Genomic DNA, 26,271 nt, shown 5'->3' on the forward strand with positions numbered 1-26,271 from the left:
CCCTTCGGCCCAACAAGTCCACACCGACCCGCTGAAGCGCAACCCACCCATACCCCTACATCTACCCCTTACCTAACACTACGGGCAATTTAGCATGGCCAATTCACCTGACCTGCACATCTTTGGACTGTGGGAGGAAACCGGAGCACCCGGAGGAAACCCACGCAGACACAGGGAGAATGTGCAAACTCCACACAGTCAGTTGCCTGAGGTGGGAATTGAACCCAGGTCTCTGGCGCTGTGAGGCAGCAGTAGGCAAGATGATAAATCAGTTGCATTTGGATACAAAAGTCTATTGCAAATGCGATCTAATTATTCCAATATTGGTAAAAGTGCAGGAAAATAACTGTGATGCTTGTTGAAAGCCTGGTACTAAAACAGTTACCTTGGAATGAGCAGATTATCAAACTCAAATAAAAATGCAAACATTCCACGAGACAAGAAGACAGCACAGACAGTGAAGTAGAAGAAAGCTGAAGGTGGATCTCGTGAACTTTGGTCAGCACTGATGCAATTAGCTTTAGAAAGAAATAACTGAATCCACATTTGTAGGCAGTCTGGAAAGATCACAGATGGATGTCTGACACATACAAGAAGTGCCAGACACTCTCAGATTCCTTTGGCCATGCAGAGATGAACTCACTATCTCGACTGAGTGTGATTTTTAAAGGGAAACAAGTGGCTGTACAGTTACATGAACATACAGGCATAGGGCAAACAAGACATCTAGCATGGGATATAGTGTATGAGCCAGAGATCCACAATGACATCAAGAAGACAGTGAGAATGTGCAAGGTGTGGCAGAGTCAACAACCACAGCAACACAAAGAACTCAATCCTCATGTGGTTCTGTTAGTTCCTTGCTCTAATATCACAACTAATTTATTCACCATATACAACAATTTTCTCTTAATTGACCACTTTATCAAATTTCCAACTGTCAGACATTCAAAGGACACTTTAAGCATGTCCATGGAAGAAACAATGGATGCACTGTTTAATCCAACTATGCATCCTATGCATACCCTTTCCATGTCAAAAACTATTTTGATTTGCTTAATGTCTCCTGACTCCACACTTCAATCTGTTGCTAAAATCTTCTTTTATGCCCTTGTCATCTTAATCATCGATGACTCTAATAATCACTGGCGATGAGTTCATTCCAGATGGCTTTGAGTCAGAATCACAGTCAGAGAGTGTAAATGATGCCTCGGAGTCAAAGCTCCAGGTCTTTATATTTTGAGCTACTGAATGGTTTCCTGCCAGCTTTTGTTCTCAGATTTCTAATTCCTGGCTTATTTTCCTCAATGCATATCAGCCCTATGTTTCAACAGCTTGAAGATGAATATGAAATAAACACATGGTTATAATGAGTTTCAGATCTTATCAGTTTGTCAAACTTTACTAACTGAGAAAGCAACAGGAAACATAGACAAATGGAAACCTTTAGATTGGTGTAATTGGATTTCTAAAAGGCATTTGAGAAAGGTGGCACGTCAAATAAAGAAGACATGAGGAGACTGCAGAGGGATATAAATAGATTGCGGATGGGCAAAACTCTGGCAGTGTCTTATGGGAAAATGTGAACCTGTCAAGAAAGCACATTCATTGGGACATAAACACAGAAACTGCTGGAGAAACTCAACAGGTTTGGAACCCTCTGTGGAGAGAGAAACAGTTAACATTTCAAGTCCAGTATGACTCTTCTTCAGAACTTGTAACTCATAAACTTGTAAATTCTTACTGGATATTCTGTTTCTCTCTTTGCAAATACAACCAGACTTGTTGAGTTTTTCTTGTGTTTTCTGTTTGTTTCAGATTCCTAGCAGCCGCACTATTTTGTCTTTATTCATTAGGACATAGTTTGTAACAGTCTAAGCTCATTTTAAATTTCAGTCAGATATGAGCTGGAAGAAAATATATTTTTATCCTATTAGGCTTTGGCTAAATTTGAACTGAGGTGTCGGAAGATGAAAGGGTGTTTTTGTTAACTCTACACATTCTATGTCCCTTTCTGAAGCATTTCTATAACAGAACTATGCAATATTAGATGGAAATTCTCACTCAGTATTTTACCTTGTGACTTAAGTAACTCTTTCATTTCACCTGAGACAGTTTTGATTTCTCTGGCATTATTTGCTTACTAAACTCGTCAAATATAGTTGCTAAGAGCATCACTAAACATCATAGCTTTCCCATGTGATTAAAGCCATATTAAGAAATTGCTGGTGACTCTCTCAATGTTAACAGGTCAATGGAAAATCATATGGAGTTCTGTGTCTAAATTCCTTATAATGTAAATGATACGACACTATTTCAGGACTACTGACCCAATGTCTTCAGTACTATTAAGTATGAATTAGATTGCTCACGCATTAAATTCGTTCAGTTGGTAGCTCTTTCAATTCCCAGTCAGAAGGTTGTGGGCTTTGATCTTATAATGCCGCGTGACACATGTGCAGTGGTGAGACGATGTGATGTCAGAAGTGTGAGGTTTCTTTTTCTAGAGAGATTTAAATTATCTGTGCGGGTAGGGATTAGTGTCAAAATGGCAGTGGGTTCTCTGGTGTCCCTGCCAACATTCTTTCCTCAACTCTTAATGAAAAAGACTGGCTGCTTTCCTTGATGTTTTCTAGTACAGTCTTGCAATACATAGTTTTAACTGCATAATAATGAGTGTCAATTGCTTTCAATGTTTTGACGTAAAGTCCGATTCTAAAATCAAAAACAAATTTACATTTTCAGCATCTGAATTCTGTTGAATGGGACTAAACAGCTTTTCCACTTGAAATTCCAAATGAAATATAAATAATTTATTTTTAGTGAGTAACCCTTTTCATTGTGGGTAAATGTGCGGAACAAAACTGAACTGCAGATTGCAACACACAGAAACCATTCAAGATGATGAAAAGGATACTTCAAACGTTGTAGAGAGTATAACAATGGAACTGAAGGGTTCTCTGTTGGACACAACTTAAATAGACCATAAAGCTGCCAGCAAGGCTGACAGCTCTTAACATTTTGCAAGTCCCCACAGTAATCTTACTGCACAGTTCCTTTGCTATCAGGATGCCCTATTAAGTCAACTGAAGTCCACAAAGATATATCTAGTAAGTCACAGACACAAAGTTTGTGAGTTATCCTGTTCATCCACTGCAATTTCAACAATTTTTGGATATCCCATATGTTTCAGCGCGCAAACCTATCAAAATGAAGAAGGTGTGCAATCTGTCTCTTCAGCATTGAAAACAATTGGGCTGATATTAGCAAGGGTTCAATCAAGGTCAACAGGATGACGTTGCCTTCAATTAGAAATGACTTAGCAAATGTAGTGCAAGGGAGGATTACTATTCGAGATTTTTAAATAATAAAGAGAAGCAAGTGCATGGAAATCATTGAGTTCTTAACTAGAATTGGAATGTTGAGTACTGCCTGTGCTATCAATTCTGGAAACTTCAAGTGAGTGTGACCAAAACAGCTTTTAGTGGAAACTTAACAATTCAGAACTTCTGGAATAGTCTCAGAAAATATACTCAAAACTATGGAAAGATCTTGGATTCAAATTAGAGTTGATGGGATACCTATTTTAGATCAATGGGAAGGAAAGAAGAGAGTAGTCTGAAATGGTCACTTACACAGAAAAAGTGGAGAAGAATTTTACCAGAATGGTTACATGGATGAGGGATTTTAGATAATGCTTGGAAAAGGGAAGTACATCAGGGCCCAATAACCACGGCATGGTGCTCTCTTGGGCCTGCTGTGTTCTGGTCAGGGGACTTAAGCAGGACTGGAGGCCTGGACCAGAACCTGTGATTTCTGTCCTTGCCCCTCATTTTAACTACAAAGTGGCATTCAAACACTGGAGCGCTTCTCCTTGGAGCAAAGAGTACTTAGACCATTTGAGGAGAGATTTGATCAAGATATGCAAGACAGGCTTCGGTAAGTCAGAGAGAGAAAAGCTGCTGCCATTGGCTGATGATACAAAAACTACTGAAGACAGATTTAAGGCTTTGGCAACAGTTGCAGGGCGGAGGTGAGGAAGAACATTTTGTGCCGTGAGTTATAAAGACTTGAAACTTACCGCTGATCGATGATTTCAAAAGGAATTGAAGAAGCCCTTGAAGGAAGGAAATGTATGTGCTTATGGGCATAGAGTGGGATAACAGGACTGACTGGGTTACTTTACAAAAAATGGTATGGTGGGCAGAACAATTTTCTTCTGTGCCATAATAACTTTACAATTTGTAACTTTAAGGATGTGATTGCACTAATGAGAATGCACGGGAAATTCATCAGGATGTTGCCTGGGCTGAAACTTTTCAGTAATGAAGAGAGACTCGATAGGATGGGGTAATTTTCCTTAGAGTGGAGAAGGCTGAAGTGGGGCCTAAATGAGGTCTTCCCAATGATATGGGGCATTGATAAGGTAGAGAAGAAGATATTTTTCCTATTAGTCGAGTAACCAGGAGGCAGAGATTTAAAGGAAAGGGTAGGAAATTGAGACTGGCTTTGAAGAAGCATATTTTCACCTAGAGTGGGTGGTGGGTATCTGAAATTTGTTGGCTGAAAGGGTGGCAGAGATGGCACTGACACAACATTTAAGAAGTATTTTGATGAACATTTGAAGTGTAGGAGGTTATGGGCCAAGTATTGGAAACTGTTGTGGAGATAGGTGCTTCATGACCTGCGTGGACAAGATGGGCCAAAGGGCCTCTTTCTGTAGTGTTAAACTCTATGGACTTAAACACTTCTATAATTCTCAATTTTAGATCCTTACCTAAGACTAAGTTTAATTATTGCATCCCCATTCGCTAAAAAGAATTCTAGCAAGTTTGTACACATTAATCTTTGTTCGCAATAAGAAACACCAAATAAAAACCGGAAGAACTGCGGATAGTGTGTATCAGAAACAAAAACTGAGCAGGTCTGACAGCATCTATGGAGAGAAATCGGAGTTAACGATTCGGGTCGAGTGGCCCTTCCTCAGACCCTGTTTCTCAAATGCTGTCAGACCTGTTGAGCTTTTCCAGCAATTTCTGTCTTTGTTTCTGATAAGTTCCATCCATTGGACTGAATAGCCTCTTTCTGTGTAATCTGACATGTCCACTCAGTACCAGAGGGAATTGTATGGCTCACAGCGACTGCTCGTGCTTGATACGTGCCATTCAGACACAATAGGATATATTTTCCTCTCGTCGTGTTAACTGCAACATTTGATTCCCATTCTACTTTGTCTGGTTTTGCCTAACGTGTGAACAAGCACGGGAGAGAGCCAGCTCATCACGGAGCCTAGGGGAAGATTTGTCAAAATCCCTTGACTGGCTTGCCCCTCCCTGCACTCTGCCCATGAATTAACTTTCCACCCTTCTGCAGTGTTGGATGGTCAGGACAGAGGTTGACTGCTCATTTCCATGGGGAGGGGGGGAGGCGAACTCGGAGCCGGGTTCGTCTGACAGCTCATCCTTCCGCAAGCACAGGCGGGTGCTGTCCCTGGGGCTCTGTGTCCCTGTCTGTCTCTGTCTCCCTCAAGCTGCAGCGAATGCCTTTGCGACGTGAGGCTGTTACTGATACGCGGTGTGTCTTGTTGCTCTTTTGGATGCAGGCCGGGCTGACTGTGTGTGTGTGTGTGAGAGAGAGAAAAAAAATCGCCTTCCTCCGCCTCTCGCTGTCTTTTATCTCTCTCTGATTGTGTGTGTGTGTGTGTTTGGTTTGTGGCGGTGGTGCTTGTTGCCAATCAGTGCGGAGCCGGGGTCCCACCCTCGGCGCGTCGCTGGCTGCTCACAGGGCACTAGGGGAGGGGACAGCAAGCAGGGAGGTGGGACTCAGATGCGGGACTAGGCAGACGGGTTGTCTCTCACACCTTTGGCTGTTTCTGGGGGAAAGGCTGCGTTCATACCTGAGAGAGACAGAGAGATCGAGATTAGAGAAAGGGACAGAGACACACACACACAGAGGGAAGGCTAACCGAGTGGACCCAGCGAGCCGACACCTCCAGCGTCCGCAGGGAGAGGACAGGAGGAGCGGGGGGAGGCTCAGCGAGTCAAGCCGCCCCCTCCCGACCCCGACCCCGACCCCGACCCCGACCACCTTTCCAATGGCTCGACCCTCCGCCGCCGCCACCCCAGCGATGCTGCCGGCGAGCGGCTTCGGCTTCGGCTTCCCACCGCAGAATTTCGCCCGGGTGGTGGTCTGGGAATGGCTGAACGAGCACGGCCGCTGGAGACCGTACAGCGCGGGCGTGTGTCACCACATCGAGAACATCGTCAAGTGCAATGCCAGAGGGAGCGTGGTGCTGGGCCAGGCGGAGGCACAGCTCTCCCCTTATATCATTGACCTGCAGTCCATGCACCAGTTCCGGCAAGACACAGGTAAGTGGCACATTTTCTTATACCCCCCCCCCCCCCCTCCTCTACCAACCTGGAGATAGATTCCCCACCAGCCCAGTCACAATACAATAAAAAACCCCACAATAATCACATACAGAACCACACCTACCTCCTGTAAAACCCCATTCACCGTCTTAAAATCGACACCCCCCCCCACTCACAGAGACAATGGGGGGGAGGGGGATATGGATGTGTGTGTGTGTGTGTGTGTGTGTACATCAGAGGGAAATGGTTCCGATTCAGTGTGTTGTCAGGGCACGGTGGAGATGAGAGAGGGGAGGGGGGGAGAAGTCAGGAACATCTCAAGGTGCCGTCTCCTTTCTCAAACTCAGCCCCCAAGCCTGCTCCCCATGTGGGGACCGTGTCTCTCTCCTTTCCCCCCCCCCCCCCCCCATTCCTACCGGTGCATTCCCACATCCCTGCCCTTCTCCATCTGGATCAGGCTGATTGATGTCTCCGGTGCGGCAGAAATACAGATGAATTCCACCCCCCCCCAGCCCCGAGGTGGTTGTGCGGTTCGCTCTGTCCCTGCAGCCTCCAGCCCAGCGCCCCCCCCCCCCCCCCCCCCGATGCTGGCGACCCCCCACTCTTCCCGCCCCCCATTCGGCGTTGGTTTGTCCTAAAGGAGCAGCCCCTGACAGGGGTCCAATTGTTTGTTCCCCCTCCGTCCCCACTTCCCACTGGAATGAGGTTTGGCCGTTGATCGTTCTCTGAGGATTTTCTCTCCTGTTACACGGAGGCATGCTGGGGTATTGGGAGCGGCCGGAATCTCTCTCTTCCCCCCCCCCCCATCTATTCCGGGGGTTTGTTTGGGGTGGGGGGTATAAATGAGCCGAGAGAGTGCAGCCGGGGACACTGGCTGGTTGACGGAGCGGTCTGGCGCATTGCATTGCAATACCCAGCAAAGGTTGCGGAAGAGGAATCTCTTCCAGACGCCAGATAATGGGGGGGGGGGGGGGGAATTTGAAGCCATTCAGAATGAACCTTTCCAATCCCTTGTCGCCATGCTAGCGGTGGCAAGGTACATTCTGGAGTGGCTGTCTGTCTATTTGGAGCAGGTTGGCAGGTGGTATTGACTGGTATGCACACCTTAGATTCTGCTCTGAGAATATAAAGATCTGAAATCTTATCATCGACATGATTTAGTCACAGTGTACTTCCCAGGATAATTGTGCAGTGTTCGAAACCAAAACATCCAAAGTTATGCCTGGAAAGATGTTTTGGCAGCCCTTGGTTGTAGCTGGTTATAACACAGGAATGGAAACCACACGTTGTGTGCTGACATCTCAGCAGCAGTTTGCTTGTCACAGACTGACTGGATATGATTGCTTGATTCTTGCATGCAAAATCACATGGCTAACAAAATACTCCAAAATACCTTTGAAATAGAATGTGACTGTCAGATCCTCTCCACTGGCAGTCGTCCTGTGAGAGAAATCATTTTGGTTTTACAATTGAGGTTTCATTCAGAATGCTATCAAAACGTAAATCAAAGTACATTGATCCGTTCCTAAAAGGCATCTACACTTCAGGCTTCTATCACAGTCTTTCTGTCTATATTTCCTTAGAACTGAATGGTAGATTGTAGTGGGGAGTCACACTGGTAAGTGGTCTGATGGTGCCCCATCTCTCAGCATGATGTTTTTATGTCAGCCTTAAGAAGGCGGGGGAGGGGGGGGGGCTCCCTTTAGATTTTGTAATTCATTGTCAGACAATAAGGGATCTAACTGTAACAAAGTAACATCCCAGTTTCCATCCAGGTGTTGAATTTGGGGAAAGAAGGATAACAAGCTCAAACTGTAGACTATGAGCTGTCAGCAAGAGCGGAATGGAATCATTTGTAACATACACATTCACGACTGTATTTTTAAGATGCTACTTAACCAAAAACAAAAAATTGTGGAAATTGTTTGGATTCAGGCTGCATGGTTTTCAGTCACTGACCTTTCTTAATTTCACACCTCATTACCAGAACAACAAGATTTTTCAGATCCAAGGTGCATTGTTGTGTGACTGCAGACTTCTGATTCCAATGGGCATCTTCAGGACTTTGCTTATTGAGATAAATCTGAATTTGAACACTGGGCATGACTGTGCTCGGGTATATTTTTGATATTCCAAGAAAGTGATTGGTGCAACCTCATTTTAACTTTTGGCCTGAAGTTTATACTAAATCGTGAAATTCACTGTGTTTGTGACCAAAGCATTTAAAACTGTTTAAATTCATAGCCTGATATATGTCATTGGTGTAAGAATTGATGTAATTGAAGTATCCCCCATTTGGGAAATGAAGTATCCCCTGCTTTGTTACTTCCCTTTTAAGTTTTCTTTCAATTTTCAAGTCAGTTTATAGATACCAGTGTCGTAGTGTCATAGACCCTGAAACAAAACATTATGAGTTGGCATGGTGATTTCATTCTTACCACAGGTAGAGTGGTGTGTACAGATTTGCTCACTTTACCCTTGGTGGGACATGCTTGCACTGGAGACAGTTCAGAGGGTTCACCCGACTGATTTATGTTCGGAGGAGATGAGGGTAATCTTAGGAGGTTGAGGGGTGACGTTATAGAAATTTATAAAATCATGAGCGGTATAGATAAGGTGAGTGGCAGGTGTCTATTCCCTAGAGTGGGAGATTTCAAGATTATGGGGCATATTTTTAAGATGAGAGGCGAAAGAATGAAAAAAGACATGAGGCATTTTCTTTTTTAACGGAGTGGTCATTGTGTCGAATAAACTTCTAGAAGAATGGTAGATGTGGGTACAGTTACGACTTTTAAAAGACATTTAGACATGTACATGCAGAAGGAATGTTTGGAGGGATATGGGCCAGGCCTAGGCAGGTTGGACTAGTTTAGTTTGGGATTATGGTTGGCACGGACTAGTTGGATCAAAGGGTCTGTTTCTGTGCTGTATGACTCTGACTCAATGAATGGTAGGGCTTATACCTAATTAGCATTTAGAAGAATGAAAAGAGATGTTATTTAAACATCTAAGATTCTGAAGGGCTTGGCAGAGTTGACTCTGAGAGGAAGTTTCCTCTTTTGGGGAATCTAGAACAAGCGGGCACAGTTTCAAATTAATGGGTGTCTCATTTGAGATAGATTTGAATTGTAGATTGTCTCATAGGGCTGCTGGCTTTTGGATATTCTATTCCACAGTGCATAATAGAAACAAGAACATTCGATGTATTCGTGGTTAAGTTCGACAGATTTTTGATTAGCAGGGGAATTGGGGGTTGTGGGTTGCAGGAAAGATAAGTGGATTTAAGGCCATAATTTGATCAGCCACCATCTACTCAATGATAGGGTATACTTGATGGAGTGAATGGCCAATCCCTGCTCTGGTTTTATGTTCCTATGTACTGATTTCACTTTTGACTGTCGACAACGTGTGAAAAGTGATGACCACTGCACTGTTCCATTTAAAAAAAGCTGATTTTACAAGTCTGCATAATTTAAACAGGAAGTTTTACAGAGCTATCCAAACTTGTTTTAAGGGCAATCGTGTTGATGGCAGTAATTATTAAAATAGCAGAACACAGTCATTAACAGGTGCTTTTTAAAATCTTGTGCTCAAAACTCTGAATCTACACTGCAAATTTTGTAATCAGATTTCTGTTGGCCATGAGGTTTGTATGAACTGTTACTAAGCAATATTGTGAAACAAACAATGGAGGGAATATGGCTAGGTCTTGACCCATGGCAACACAGTTGGAACATATTCAAAAGAGCTGAGGTAGTGATGTTCACTGAATGCTGGAACTGAACGTTAAATGTTTTGGCCATTCTATGTCAGAGGTTAGAATGCTTATCATTTTGATAGGAAATTTAGCTTTTAAAAAGCATTACTCATTTGTGTGGGAATTTTCAGGGCAACTTCGATCCTGGAATAGCTCAGAGTAAACAGATGTGAAACTTCATTGTTGCTGCAGTGTGTTTGCGCTGTAGAACACACCAAAGGGGAGTACAGCAGTTAGACATTGATGACTCCATTTGTCATGCAAAAAATAGGCAAACAGAGTCCAAAATCAGAGAAAGCATGGGAATTGAAAGCAAAGTTGATGCAAGGTCTGTGTACTCTGTCCCTCCCTCTCTGCCGTTACTGCCTAACTTGCTGAGTATTTCCACTAGTGTCTGTTTCTATTTCAGATTTGCAGCATATCTAGTGCTTTGATTCTGTTTCCAAAAACAGGTCACAATCTCCTTCAAAGTGTATCTCGGGCGAAATTGTGTTTGAGGCTTTTAGTTGCCCAGAGCACATGCCTGAAATAGGCTGATGTGGTTGTTCAAATTGGAGGACTATACAAATTGTAAGATCCTAATGTGGCATTGAGCCATAACATGTGGTTCAATAGCTGCTAGAGGAGGTGCCTAAACTTTGAAAATATTTCAATTTTGTACAATACCTGGGAGCAGGCACATTTCTCTGGCTCCACAGTAGTTGCAGATTGCTCATATTCATTAGGGTGGGGTTGGGGTACTATGAATTGTATGTCTCTCCAGAAGTTTTACTTTAATTCTAAGATCTAATTGGCACAAGATCTAATTAGATTAGCAATTGAGTTGAAATGATTGTCATTTAATTCAATATTATACATAATTTTTAAGGTAGATGATATTTTTAATTCTAAGTCAATAGAAAGATGCCTTCTTGGCTGTTCCTTCCCTGAATTATTTCTGAACATGTTAAAATGGAAACACACCTTATTTTTAAGAGCCTGCAGTGACTCCTGACATGAGTTTAAACAGTGTAAGCTGTATCATTGTAGAGGAAGCAAGTGGGATAATGTGAATGCTTCTTAATTTGTCAAGCAATGTGTGGTGTTGGACATAATCAAGGACAATCATAGGAGAAAACAGTTACTATTTCTGACTGAGTAACAATGTGACAAGAGCACACATGATAGGGAGGGGTACGAGTGAAAGGTTGCATGTTGTGCTCATATTTGTAAGTTAAGAATATTTTTTCATCCACTGAATGATTTTAAGTTATCAAGGTGCATTGTAATTTTTTGTAATTTTAACAATTTTTTAAGGGACCTGGACCATCAAGAATTACAGTCAAATTAAATGCCATATGTAAACTTTTTTTCAAAAAAGTCTTGAAAGTATGAATATTTCTGTTGAAATATAGAGTATTATGATGCATTTAGAGCTACTTGCACAGAGAATTTAGAAAAGTATTGCTTAATTTAGTTCGAGATCAATCATTAGACATCTCATAATAACATCGAGAGCTAGTTTTCAACTTTAGAAATGTGGATTAAAGTCCTTCAGCCAAATTCTAATTAACAGATAAACTGGTATTGTAATTAGTATTAAAAAGGTTCTAGTGTAACTTATTAAAAACTTTGCTCAAAAGCCTGAATTGATGATTTCCATTCTAACACAATTCTGATGGATACACATTTTGAAGGGTTATGTCTTTTTAATTATAAAAGTTATGAATTGTCCAGTCAAATGAAAACAGAATAGATGGAGCTTGACCAAAACAGCTGTCTGCACTTCTGGAGCTGCATTTAATGAGTATCACGAAAGTTATTTGTTTGTTTCAGAAGATGAACATATTGCATTTCAAGTACATTTTTACTTTTTTATTGCAATTCTCAAACTGATCATGTAACGTTAATTCTGACACCAAATGAGCCAAACCCCAAAACTGAAAAATGCACAGCCTTGAAAACGTGCTTCTCTTTTTCTTGGCAGGATAACAGCATCCCTCATTTGTTGGTGAAATATTTCCCTAATGGCATAAATTGAACAGATTGTGTGGAAATCATGGCTGAGATTCAACCTATGATATCATTGGTACAATTATTCAGGGGATAACACAAACCTAATAAAAATGAAGTATAAGTTTGATGGTTACAACTTCTGAATATTTATAATTTGTAGAAAGAAGTCATCAGTTGTCGGTGTTTTCCAAATTTACAGTGTTTAAAATTTACAAAGTAGATTGAGATTTTAATTTAAAGGCAAGTGGCAGGTATTCATAGTGTGTTCAAAGAATTGAAATTGATCTTGGTATTACTCAAAAAGAGTTTGTCACATGACAGTCTTATGTGGTGTTTGAAGAGAATTATTTTGGAATCAAATGACACCTTTGCTGATATATGAATCGGTAAAGGTTTAATAAAGTATTACCACCAGTATTTTGAACAGTTCTTTTAATCCAATTCTTATATAAATTAGGATTAATTTAACTAATATTATTCTTTGACATGAAGCATGATGCAATATGAGGAAAACTGGAAACCAAAATAGCTAAGTTTCACATGGTAGGAACAGGAGCAGGCCATTCAGCCCCTTGAGCTGTTGTGCCATTCAATAATATCATGGCTGATCTTTGGCCGAACTCCCTATCCCTTTCATGGGCCCATATCCTTGATACCCTTGCTTAATAAAAATGACTACATATCTCAGATTTAAATTGAGCAATTGATTCAGCATTGACTGCCGTTTGAGGAAGAGCATTCCAAACCTCCACCACGCTTTGCATGTAGAATTGCTTTCTAACATCGCTCCTGAATGGCCTGGTCATAATTCTTAGACTGTGTCACCTCATTCTAGAATCTTCAAACATTTGAGATAGGGTAGGTAACGATAAACTGTCATTCCCTGTTAATATCCTGAAGACCTTGATTAGATCACCTCTTAACCTTCTAAATTCTAAGGAATAAAGACTAAATTTATTTAATCTCTCTGTATAACTTAACCCCTGAAGTCTAGGTATTACCTTGTAAACCTGCATTGAACTCCATCCAGTGCCAAAGCTTCTTTGCTAGGATGTGGTGACTTGATCTGTCCACAGCACTCACAAGCAGGGTCTAACTAGCGTTTTGTATGACTGCAAATAATGTTTGCATCCCTATGCTCTAGCTCTTCAGATATGAAGGCCAGCATTCCATTAGCTGCCTTGACTATTTTCTGCACTTGTTTATGGCATTTTGCATTTCCTATCTGACCCTGTAATGAAACAAGATCCCACTTCTTGGAATTAAATATGCATTTACAAGCAAATGACACTTTTCATGAAAATGTAAGTTTCACTTTAAATCATCATTACTTCAAAGGCATATCTGAGGAAACCAAGAACATTTGTATTACTCACTGCACAATTTGGGAACCATTTACAATCTCACAGTAATTCAAACTCTATCAGTTTGGTGATCAAATTGCAAATGTATTCCATCCAAGGGCACCAATCCAGTACATGTCTACCTCTCTTTCTCTCGCTCCCCCTGTCTCTCTGTGCTCCTGGCAATTCTAATGGTACAGCTGTCCAGGACTCTTTGCCAGCTGACTATCCACAAAACCTGGTTCACAATTTTGTTGTCTGATACAAACTCTTAGAACTTTTGTATGCATTAGTTATTCAAGCTACCTTTTAGGATTCACTCCCATTTAGCTCGCATATTCATCCCCACCTCAAGAGCTTTTGAAATTACATTTTATTTCTGTGGCTAAAGCAGAAAACCTCTCTTTGCTCTCTCTTTGTTTCTGCATCTGTGCTGATTGCCTTTCTCATCCAGCTATTCAATTTATAACCTTTTAATATGGTAGTCAGTCATCTGACAAAGGAGGTGGTAGGAGTTGGTCTGTCTTTCAAGTAAATTTATTCAGAATACTCTATACTATGCAGGCTACTTTACCCTTCTTTAAGCAGTTCCTTCCAGCTGGAAATTTGTCCTAAGCAGTGTTTAAATTGACACAGCATTTGAAGTAGTAACATAGCTTACCTTTTCACCTGGCTACACATATTTTTTAACTTCTTCCCATTGGTACTGCTACCAGGTCAAGGTTAGCTATATTTCATAGGCCCAGAATTTCTTATTATCCAAGAGAATTAAAATTGACCCCTTTACAATTGATGCAAATTCTTATGACTCAATTCCAAACATTGTAAATAATTTAAATTTGAAAAGACATTTTAAACAAAGTTTAAAATTTTATTTACTAAACTGCTTCTGGGACAAATGTCATCACACTAGCGTAATTGTCTAATGTAAATTTGAATGGAAAATAAAGTGCATTTGGCATATCAGACTAGTTGTCAGATACATTTTTGTGCATTCAATATCTTGGTCCATTCTGCCATTTTCTACCATAATATAATAAGGCAAAGCAAGTGACTGAAGTATTAGTAGAGGAACACTTTCGGAAGAGTGATCATAATTTATTCATTTTAAAATAGTTATGGAAAAGGATAAGCCTTCCATGAAAGTTAAAGTTCTTAAATGGAGTAAGACAAATTGTAATGGTATGAGACAACAACTTTCAAAACTTGATTGGAGTAGACTGTTTGCAGGTAAAGAGACCACTGATAAGTAGAGGCTTTCACAAGTGTGATAATGAGAATTTAGAGGCATTATGTTTCTGTTAGAGTGAAAGAAAAGGCTGGTAAAATTAGGGAACAATGACGAATAAAGATATCCAGGTTCTGGTCAAGAATAAAAGGTTCTGGTCAAGAATACAAACTGGGATCAAATCAATCCCTTGAACAGTGTTAAGAGTGTAGGGGCATTCATCAAAGGGAAATCAGGAAGGCAAAGAGAGAATATGAGATAACTTTGACAGATAAGGTTCAGGATAATCCAAAGTAATTATACAAGTAATTGCGAGCATTGAAGCACCCTTAAAGATCAAAGAGGTCATCTTTGTGTTGAATCTCAGGAGATGGGAAAGAAATGAATATTTTGTGTCAGTTTTTACTCTGGAGGAAGGAACTGAGGCGAGAGAACTCAGGGAAATAAGTATTGATGTTTTGAAAACACTTTTCATTACAGAAGAGGAAGTGCTGGAGGTCTTAGAAAATATAAAGTTGGATAAAACTGTGGAACCTGATCAAATACATGCCTGGATGTTGTGGGAAGTTAGGGAGGAAATTGCAGGACCCTTGGTAAAAATATTTGTATCATTTATAACCACAGGTAAGGTGCTGGAGGACTGGAGGGTGGCTAATGTTGTGCCTTTATGTAAGAAAAGCTGTAAGGAGAACTCTGGGAACTATAGACCTGTGAGCCTGACATTGGTGGTGTGCAAGATGTTGGAGATGATTTATTTACATGGAGAGGCATGGAATAATTAGGGATGGTCAGCATGGTTTTGTGCGAGGGACGTAAAGTCTCTCAAACTTGATAAAGTTTTTCAGGAAGTAATCAGAAAGATTGATGAGGGCAGAGTGGTTAATGTTGTTTACTTGGCCTTTAGTAAAGTCTTTGATAGGGTTCCGTACGTTAGACTAATGAGTAAAGTTATATCACATGGGATTCAGGATGAGCTTGCTAATTGGATGCAAAATTGGCTTTATGGTAGGAGACAGGGTGGTGGTGGAAGGTTATTTTTTGGACTGGAGGCCTATGACCAGCATAGAGATGAGTACTGGGTCTACTTTTGTTTGTCATTCATACAAATGATTTGGATGAGAGTATTGGAGGCATGGTTAATAAGTTTGTAGATGACATTAAAATTGGTAATAGAGTGGACCATGATGAAGGTTATCCAAGAATACAAAGAGGTCTTGATCAATTGGGTCAGTGGGTTGTGGCAGGTGGAGTTTAATTTGGATAAATGCGAAGTATTGCATTTTTGTAAAACAAACAAGGGTGGGGCAGTTAATGGTAGGACCCTGGGTAGGGTTGTAGAACAGAGAGACCTAGGCGTTCAGGTACATACTTATTTGAAATTTGCATTACATATAGACAGGGTGGTTAAGAAGCTGCTTAGCATGTTTGCCACCATTCCTCAGACTTTTTTGACAATATGGGTTGGGATGGCAAGACTAGGGGGCATATTTTTAAGGGGAGTAGTTTAGTTCGGGAACATGGTCAGCATGGATTAGTTGGACCCAAGAGTCTGTTTCCATGCTGTATAACTCGATAAATTATTTTCATATGCTGTACTCACATTTTTATATTTTAAAAACTTTGTTGTCATTGCCCTGCTTCGTGTTGAAAGTTTCTTCAATTTATTAATGATTTTTTTAAAAGAAGAAACTGTGTATGATTTTATTCAAAGCTTCTTGGGTCATGTTATCAAATAATTTGTTTTAATGGAAAGAAGATGCTTTTTCATTTCATCATTCTTCTCATTCGTTTAAATATGTTCACTTTTGCTGAATGGACCGGACTTTAAACTTATCCTTTTTGATTTAGAACCCAGGAGTCACTTTAATTCTTCCATTCCTTTTCAAGTTTAGTAAGTGATGAGATCAAAACTGGTTATAAGCTTTAGAAAAAAGGAATTATAAAGAGTTAATGAAGAGTTACATGTGCAAAGCTATATCAGCTATCAAAACTGCCTTGATATCTTATCATAGTTAAGTGTGAACTAGATAAAGATAAGATTACAGAATACTGTTCGAATTAGGCAAATAATGGTGGTAGGAGATAGGTGAACTAAATAGCATATAAACACTGCATTGACTACTTGTGTCAAACGACCTATTTGTGTGCTGTGCATTCGACGTGGTTTTTGGCATTTACCATTTCAAATTTGTTTCATAATGTATTTTGAAATATATACATGACAAATGATTTTTCAAAGATTGAATCTCATTGATTTTTGAATAGCACTCAATGATTATGTTTGATACCAGTATTAAAATTATGTTTCATACTACAGTCAGAGAATTACAATGCAAGGGCAATATTTTGTCTTGTGACTGTCATTCTTTTTATGTCCTGACCTACGATTATTACCAATTCCATGGTCTGTGGGCTGTTGCATTACCCATGTATCTGCATTATTTCTATGGTGACCTAGAGCAGTCTGAATGAGATCCTTTTAACTGCCTTCCTACAATCAGTTCACAGCTATATCATGAAATATTATTGTTTATTTTTGTTAGAAAAGCTTTGTTTACAGCCTAACCATATGTTTTGTATTATTCATTTGTGGGATGAGAGTGATGCTGGTTGGCCAGTATTTTTTTGTCCGTCCCTTGTTGCCTTTGAGAAGATGGTGGTGAGCTGCCTTCTTGAACTGCTGTAGTCCACCTGCTGTGGATTGTGGATTAGTGGTGCTGGAAGAGCACAGCAGTTCAGGCAGCATCCAAGGAGCTTCGTTTTTACCTACTGTGGATTGACCTACAATGCCATTAAGGAGCAAATTACAGGAGTTTGTCCCAGCAACAGTGAAGAAATGGCAATATAATTCCAAGTCAGGATAGTGAATGGTTTTGGGGAAGTTGCAGGTGGTGGTGTTCCCATGTATCTGCTGCCCTTTTCCTTCCAGATGGGAGTAGTTGTGGGTTTGGAAAGTATTGTCTAAGGAGCCTCAGTGAATTTCTGTAGTGCATCTTGTAGATAGTGCACACAGTTGATACTAAGCTTCTGTGCTGGAGGGAATGGATGTTGGTGAATTAAGTGCCAATGAAGAGGGCTGCTTAGTCCTGTTGATGGAGATGCATCCATTAGGAATGTGAGTAGTATTCCATCACACTCCTGGCATGTGCAGAGTAGATGGAGGACAGGCTTTGGGGAGTCAGGGGCTGAGTTACTCATTGTGGTGTTCTTAGTCTCTGACTTGCTCTGTCTGTTTATATGATGAGTCCAGTTGAGTTTCTGATCAATGTAACTTCCAGAATGTTGACAGTGGGAGATTCAGTAATGGTAACACCATTGAAAGTGAAGGGCCTTTGGTTAGACTGTTTGTTATTGGTGATAGTCATTGCCTGGCATTTGTGTGGTGTGAATGTTACTTGCTAGTTGTCATCCCAAGCCTGGTTATTGTCCAGAGCTTGTTGCATTTGAACATCGCCTGTCTTCCATCAAGGACAATGTGGTGTCCTTCATCATTTCAACGGACAATTGAGTGTGAGTCATCTTCTGACACCAATGAGACAGACCCCATAAACAGGTCCAATATGCACTCAGCCTGCATTACAATGCATTGCCTGTGTGGTTTCTGACACTGCTAATAACTGGTGCTAGTTGTGGTTTGTGCTGTGTTTTTCAGTGTACAGTTAGCATGAGTCCTCACTGTCTCCATCAGTAACAATGCACACTGTCCGTTTGAGTTTAACAGCAATTTTTTTCTTGAAAAAAGGACATGACATTTTTTCTTTTGTTTTCCGACCTGAGATTACATTCCCCACCATATTGATGCAAACAGCTGCCTCAGGCCTCTCTGTGAATGTAACGCTGTGCATGGGTACCACACTCTGCAGTTGCATTACCAAAATCAACCTTAAAGGGAATGTTTAATTCTCCTTCAAATATTTCTGAATAATGAATTTTCTGTAGCCCTCGCATCAACTCAGATTTTAAAATATTAATATAATGCATTGATAGTTGCAGCATTTTCACTTTGTAGAGCTAAAATTAAATACTGTACAAAGGAGGTCACTGCTCTACAATCCATGAGGATTATTTGTCATACTGTAGCAAAAAGCTGTAATGTATATTTTTCCTTACAAATCTAATGCAGCAGATGGACAGCTTATCTACCTCAACTATGAAAATATAAAATACAACATCGAATTCCTTTCATTTAAAGTTATGTTTATATTTGTATCAGAGAGTATGAGCGATTAATGCAAGAATATCACAAGGAATTAAGTGGCTGGAAACATTGTGTCACTAGTTTATCATATTATATTATATTATTGTATAATATATAATCAATATATAATAAATAACTGATTAATTATTTGATAACATCATGGATTTGGAAAGGTTAAAAAATCTGATTGTAAATTATCATCCCTCCACTTTTGTGAAATCCATGGGAAGTAAAAATGAAAGGTAGACAATGAGTGGCTGATCGCTGTCAACCTGTTCATACTTGCATCAAAAGTTATGATTAGTGTCTTGATAATTTACATTTATAAGTCATTAACAAACTCTATTTATATCTCAAATAAAGTGTTGTAGATAGTGTTATAGAGATGTACAGCATGGAAACAGACCCTTCAGTCCACCTTGTCAATGCCGACCAGATATCTCAACCCAATGTAGTCCCACTTGCCGGCACTTGGCCCATATCCCTCCAAATCCAGATGCCTTTTAAATACCCATCCAGATGCCTTTTAAATGTTGCAATTTTACTAGTAGCCACCACTTCCTCTGGCAGCTCATTCCATACACGTACCATCCGCTGCGTAAAAAGGTTGCCCCTTAGGTCTCATCTCTTTTCCCTCTCACCCTAAACCTATGCCCTCTAGTTCTGGACTCTCCCACCCCAGGGAAATAACTTTGTCTATTTATCCTGTCCATTCCCCTCATGATTTTATAAACCTCTACAAGGTCACACCTCAGCCTCCGATATTCCAGAGAAAACATCCCCAGCCTATTCATCCTATCCCTATAGCTCAAATCCTCCAACCCTGGCAAGTTGGGGCAGTACAGTGGCTCAGTGGTTAGCACTGCTACCTCACAGCACCAGGGACCCAGGTTCGATTCCAACCTTGGCCGACTGTCTGTGTGGAGTTTGCACATTCTCCCTGTGTCTGCGTAGGTTTCCTCCCACAATCGAAAGATGTGCAGGTCAGGTGAATTGGCCATGCTAAATTGCCCATAGTGTCAGGGGTGAATATAGGGTAGGGGAATGGGTCTGGCTGGGTTACTCTTTGGACGGTCAGTGTGGACTTGTTGGGCTGAAGGGTCTGTTTCCATACTGTAGGGAATCTAATCTAATCTAACATCCTTGTAAATCTTTTCTAAACCCATTCAGGTTTCACAACATCTGCATGCAATATTCCAAACATGGCATTTGACCAGAACTGCATGCAATATTCCAAACATGGCATAACCAATGTCCTGTAGAGCCGCAACATGACCTCCCAACCCCTGTACTCAGTACCAATAAAGGAATAAACAATGACTGCAGATGCTGAAAACCAAATACTGGATTAGTGGTGCTGGAAGAGCACAGCAGTTCAGGCAGCATCCAACGAGCAGCGAAATCGACGTTTCGGGCAAAAGCCCTTCCTGATGAAGGGCTTTTGCCCGAAACGTCGATTTCGCTGCTCGTTGGATGCTGCCTGAACTGCTGTGCTCTTCCAGCACCACTAAACCACCAATAAAGGAATGTAGACCAAGCGCCACCTTCACTATCCTACCTGTGACTCTACTTTCAAGGAGCTCTGAACCTTGCACTCCAAGGTCTCTTTGTTCAGCAATGTTCCTGAGGACCTTACCATTAAGGGTATAAGTCCTGCTAAGGTTTGCTTTCCCAAAATGCAGCACCTCAAATTTATCTAAATTAAACTCCATCTGCCACTTCTCAGCCCATTGGCCCATCTGGTCCAGATTCTGTTGTAATCTGAGGTAACCCTCTTCACTGTCCACTACACCTCCAATTTTGGTGTCATCTACAAACTTACTAACTGTACCTCTTATGCTCAGATCCAAGTCATTTCTGTAAATGACAAAAAGTAGAGGATCCAGCACCGGTCCTTGTGGCACTCCACTAGTCACAGGCCTCCAGTCTGAAAAACAACCCTCCACCACCACCCTCTCTCTTCTACCTCTGAGCCAGTTCTGTATCCAAATGGCTAGTTTTCCACGAGATCCAACCTTGCTAACCAGTCTTGCATGAAGTCCATATGGATCACATCTACTGCTCTGCCCTCATCAATATTCTTTGTTAGTTCTTCAAAAAACTCCATCACGTTTGTGAGACATGATTTCCCATGCACACAGCCAAGTTGACTATCCCTAATAAGTCCTTACCTTTCCAAATACATGTACATCCTGACCCTAAGGATTCCCTCCAACAACTTGCCCATCACCGAGGTCAGGCTCACTGATCTATAGTTCCCTGGCTTATCCTTACCACCTTTCTTAAACAGTGGTACCACGTTAGCCAACCTCCAGTCTTCTGGCACCTCACCTGTGACTATCGATGATACAAATATCTCAGCAAGAGGCCCAGCAATCACTTTCCTAGCTTGCCACAGAGGTCGAGGAAAACAAATATTTCAGTGGGAATATGAAACAACATTTGTGAAGAGCCCAGCAAAGGGAATGTTGATGAAGGTGCATCAATCTGAACCATGAAACTGATTTGAATTGTTTAACTACACCCTTGTGGAGAGTTAAACTCTGGCCTATTAACTCTGTTTTTCTCTGTCCACAAATGCTGTTTGACTTGCTGAGTATTTCCAGCATTTTCTGTTTTTGGTCTAGCTTCTATCCTTTGGCTTGTCTGGTATTAGTGCCTATGTTAGGTATTTTACTCCTGTGTGCATAGCTCTTAGGCATAGAAGCATGCAAGTCTTTGACCATGTCAATATGTAGACTCTGGGGATTGTGTAGTCTGAGGATAGCAGTGGCAAGGTACATAAGATCCAGAATAAATACAGAGGAGCTTTTAGTTAGTAAACCATTACTCTTGTAATCCTCTTTAATCCAAGGGTTAGAAAAACCTATTTGGAATTTTAAAAAAAACTATTCTTCTGCCCTTCACAGTTTCCATGGGTTTGAAGACATTGCCTGTGGAAAATGAGTTGGGGTATGATGGAGTCTAAGGGCAGTTGAAACCTGACCTGCTAAGGTGTGATCGCAAACAGGAATTGTGGCCTCTGGTCTCAGGCTCAATGATCAGTTTTGGAAGAGCATTTCATAGCCTCAAAACTGCAGTGTGCAAATTCTTGTTATTTACCCTTTCATTCTTCCAGTGGGCCAAACCACTGGAAGCAATTTTTCACACTTTATTCTCCTCAAATTTCTGACATTTTGAAGGCTTCCATGGACTTAATCCCCTCTATTCCAGTGAATACTTTAGCTTCTTTTCATTCTGGTACTATTCTAGTAAATATTCACTGTATATTTTCCAAGCATGCAACGTATGCTTGGATTTGTGGTGAACTATAAGCAATGCTTGAAACTTTGAGCTAACAAATGCCATTTTTCCTTAAGCTTATGTTGACTGCCAGAATATGTAAAAATCCAGTTTTGTATTGTCTCTTAGTGAGCTATTGTATTTGCAGTCCAGCATTTAAAAATCTGCCACTAGATCTCCAATAGTGCTATACATGGTGAATCACAGTTTTCAAGTGAATTGACCTAGAGGCATGGGGATAATTGAACCAAGGCATGCATGCTCCCATTTGAAGAAAAATCTTTTTGTTCATCTATTCATGCTTCCATTATGAACTCCTACATTCAGAGTTCCCATGTAATAGCTCCTAATGTGGATTGGTGCAATTCAGCTTGAATTCAGCTTATGAATTAAGAACTAGAAATACAGAATGGAAAAATATTGACTGCAAATGGAAGTACGATGCTTCTAAAGATTTGTCTGCATCCCTGGATCATTGTTGCTCCTTTTGAAGATTTTATTTCAAGTTTGCTAGTATTTGTTCTTGCCTTCAAGGTTCTGCACTTGCAAGCCAAGATTGATCATTTGTGTACATCTGTGTTATCTGTGCCTTTTATCACATTAAAAATCCAGTTTGACATATTTGGACACTTTTAGCACACTCTACATAAAGCTATGTTATCCATTCTGTTTTGTATTGTCCAATCTTACCAGTATATAGTATTTCATAATTTATCATGTTTGAATTCTGTAATATTAAATGGATATACTCTTGTAGTTTAGTTTCTGAGGATACTTCAGAGGAATAGTGCTTTTTTGATATTAGAAATTTATACTTGTTCTGGGCTTTCAAAGGCCAGTACTAAAATTGCAATAAAGAACATCATTTGTGAATTCATTTGTGAATTCTAGTAATTACATCTGTCTGAATGTGTAACTAATTGCTAAGGAATACACACACATGTAAGTGCTGTGAGCATATGAATGAATAGGAGATGCCAGAACTAACTATGGGAAGCCCAAAGGGCATATTGGAGTGAAATAAGTGCTTTGGATAGTTAAAGGTAACTTATAGTTAGATTTATAATATAAAATTTGATTAGTGACACACTTTAATGAATAGTTTCTCTTTCATGCCCATTTCCAGGAAGGTCAGCAACCTATCCTCAGATATTTCCTGCAACAATTTTGTTTTCTTTTCTTTTCAGAATTCAGGTAAAAGTTTTCTTTAGAAGTGCTGTTACTTCAATGACTGACGATTGCAGGGAAATAATTTTCGATTGGATTTGAGAATGTTGGTGCAACTTGTTGGACATAGAATATAGAGTAGGTCACAGATCAGCCAGGATCTCATTGAATGACTTTAACAAACTCAAGCGGCAAAACAGCTTCATCCCGTTTCAGTGCTACTATTAAAGGAATCTGAATAACAACAACAAGTTGCATTTTTATCGCATCTTCAGTATAATAAAATAGCAGAATGTTAGAAAACCAAATTTGACACTGAGCAATGTTAAGCAATACTTAGGCAGTTGGCCAAAAACTGGGTCAAAGGAGAACTTTTAAACAATGTCTTAAAGATGGATAGAGAGATGGAATGGCAGAGAGCCCAATGTGGGAATAACTAATTTAAAATAGAGAATGTTCAAGAGGCCAGTAGTAGAGGAATGCAGGTATCTTAGAGAAATTTGGGGGATTGGGAGAGAATACAGAACTGAGGGATCTGCAAATGAGGATGAAAATATTAAACTTTAGTTGTTTACAGTAATTGGGTACAAGTCAGTGAGTGCAGGGGTGATGGGTGAATGAGACATGTTGTGATTGAGGACATGGGTAGGATATTTTAGATAACCTTAAGCTGACAGAGCTTGGAGAGTTGGAGACCAGCTAGTCATACATTGGAGTAGTCAAGTTTGAGGGTAACAAAAGAACAGATGTATGTTTCAACAGCAGATGAGCTGCAGGATTGGTGACAATACAGCAGCAGAGATATGATTTGGAGATGCCGTGGAGATAGTCATCTAAGTGATGGTGACATGGAATGGTCAGAAGCTTATTCGAGAGTCAAATGCCACACAAAAACTGTGAGCTGCCTGGTTTAGCCTCAGGCAGTTGTTGGGGATGGAATGGAATTAGTAACAGTAAATGGATTTTTTTGTCACTGGATTTGAAGGTAATGACTCCCGTTTATTTGCTGTTTAATTAAGACAGAATTATGAAAGGATGTGTTCAAACCAATACATGGGCAGTGTGGTGACCATGTTAGCAAAAATTCAAAGGCATGCTTCAAAATACCAAGTCTAAAACATAGCAACTATAACCTGATATTACAGACAAAATACACCACATGTGGCAAAGAATAATGATGATAAATGTGTTGTAATAGTGGAGACATAACTGACATAGATTTGCAAATGCATTTTGTGTAAATTAAATAGACTTTGAAAATTGTTCTTCTTTGAAAAGTTTAAATTATTCAGCGTGGGTTAGATTATTTACATATATTGTAAAGCCCAACTAAATCTAGAAAATCAATTAAATATAATTAAATAAGTTTCTGAAATATATTTTGCATCTTTGTGTCTGAGCAGTTATTTTTGTTTTCAAGCAGGTGATTTGAGGTTATGTTGGATGTTAATTTTCAAAGAATATTAGAACTAGTTTTGACATACTGTATTAGACTTCTTTATAATAGATAAATTTGAATGGTGTCCTTACTGCAAGACAGGCACATTGATATTGGGATCAGTAATAGAAGCTATTGCATTGTGCCTCAGATTATAGTTTGTGTTCACTTTGACTGTGTTAGTATCCTTTGATAGTGATGTGCCATTGTCAGGAAAGAAATCAAAGAAACAATACAGTGAAAGTGAACCAATGGCACAGGGAATGGAACATGGCATTTGGATTTTTGATGAAGGTAGGCCAAGAAGAAAATGGAGTACAAATGTGGAATTCATGTGAAATATTCATGCCAAGGTACATTTTCTCAGTATGTAATACAAGACATTGTCAACCTCATTTAAACTTTGTTGCTACTGATGTCCCACTGTATCCAAGATTTGAGACAACATGCTTATCTTCTCCCAGAGCTGATAAATTGGGATCTGTTGCATACACGTGACTGCGTACTTATTCTGATGATGCAGTGATTGGGATATTTCAGACCACAGTTGTTGTTCTTGCCCTCCACATGGAAATGTCCAGTTAGTTTTCTGTATTATGTGCAATGTCCCTTTTTAAGCTTTCTATTATGCAGTTTGTTTCAGTTAATTGATATGTGCTATTAATCTCGGAATTTTCTGAACCTCATGTGCATAAATGTAAGTAAGAGAAAATACTAAAACTAAACCTTGATACTGTCTGTTATTTCCTGTGTCCTGTTCTTTTAGCAGAGATGGTTAAGATTAGAATGTCCATTGCTGGAAAAATAGATCAGTTAACAGTAGTTATTCTAAAATAATACACTATTTTTTGCCTCAATGAGTGCAAATCTCAGACCCAAAACTTGGGAAAATCATATAAGTAGATGGTGAATCTCTAACCAGAATATTCAACTGGAAGAAATTAATGTTGTGGACAAAGAAGTCATGTTTGTTTTAACATGGGCTGTAATATATACATGAAGAGTGACAGCAAAGTTTCATGTTGCGTGAACAGATAACATTTTCAGATGTTTTGGCAATACGCAGGTAACCTGAACTGCACCAGCTGTGAAAGCTTTGGAAAGGCTTAGTGATTGGAAGTGTGTGTTTCTCAGTTTATGGAACTATTTCTCTTCTACAAATTGGAAAGGACAACAGTTATAATTGGTTTTACAGAAAATTGGATTGCATCAATTTACATTCATGATTAAAAATACATGAATGTGCACTTTTGAATTCTAGTCTACACCACATATATTGCGAGTCAGGTTACATAGGTTTGCATCTCCTCAGCTCCTATATACACACTGCTCCTCTTCCTTTTGAATAACTATGCTTTGTTCATAAAGTTCAAACCAATTGAAGGATTCCTACAGCCTGCATCTTAGCCTGAGGCTGACTGACTTTGATGCGGTGTTTAAAATTTACTTGACCTGAAGCAATAAATCCTTTGATTTAGAGTTTAAAATGTGA

At 40.0% G+C, this 26,271-nt stretch overlaps 1 protein-coding gene across 2 annotated transcripts in view; it reads left to right on the top strand.

Moving 5' to 3' along the window:
- Positions 1–5,458: 5,458 nt before the first annotated feature.
- LOC140488189 (E3 ubiquitin-protein ligase DTX1-like) overlaps positions 5,459–26,271 on the top strand; it is a 254,164-nt gene continuing 233,351 nt past the window's right edge. The window contains exon 1 of one of the 2 annotated variants that reach the window (XM_072588076.1): positions 5,459–6,368. In XM_072588076.1, coding sequence (XP_072444177.1) covers positions 6,095–6,368 — 274 coding nt within the window. In that variant the 5' untranslated portion in view covers positions 5,459–6,094. The remainder of the gene's footprint in view (positions 6,369–26,271) is intronic. The other variant, XM_072588075.1, reaches the window with a different exon arrangement.

This window comes from Chiloscyllium punctatum, chromosome 17 (genome assembly GCF_047496795.1).
Source record: "Chiloscyllium punctatum isolate Juve2018m chromosome 17, sChiPun1.3, whole genome shotgun sequence".
Taxonomy (NCBI): domain Eukaryota; kingdom Metazoa; phylum Chordata; class Chondrichthyes; order Orectolobiformes; family Hemiscylliidae; genus Chiloscyllium; species Chiloscyllium punctatum.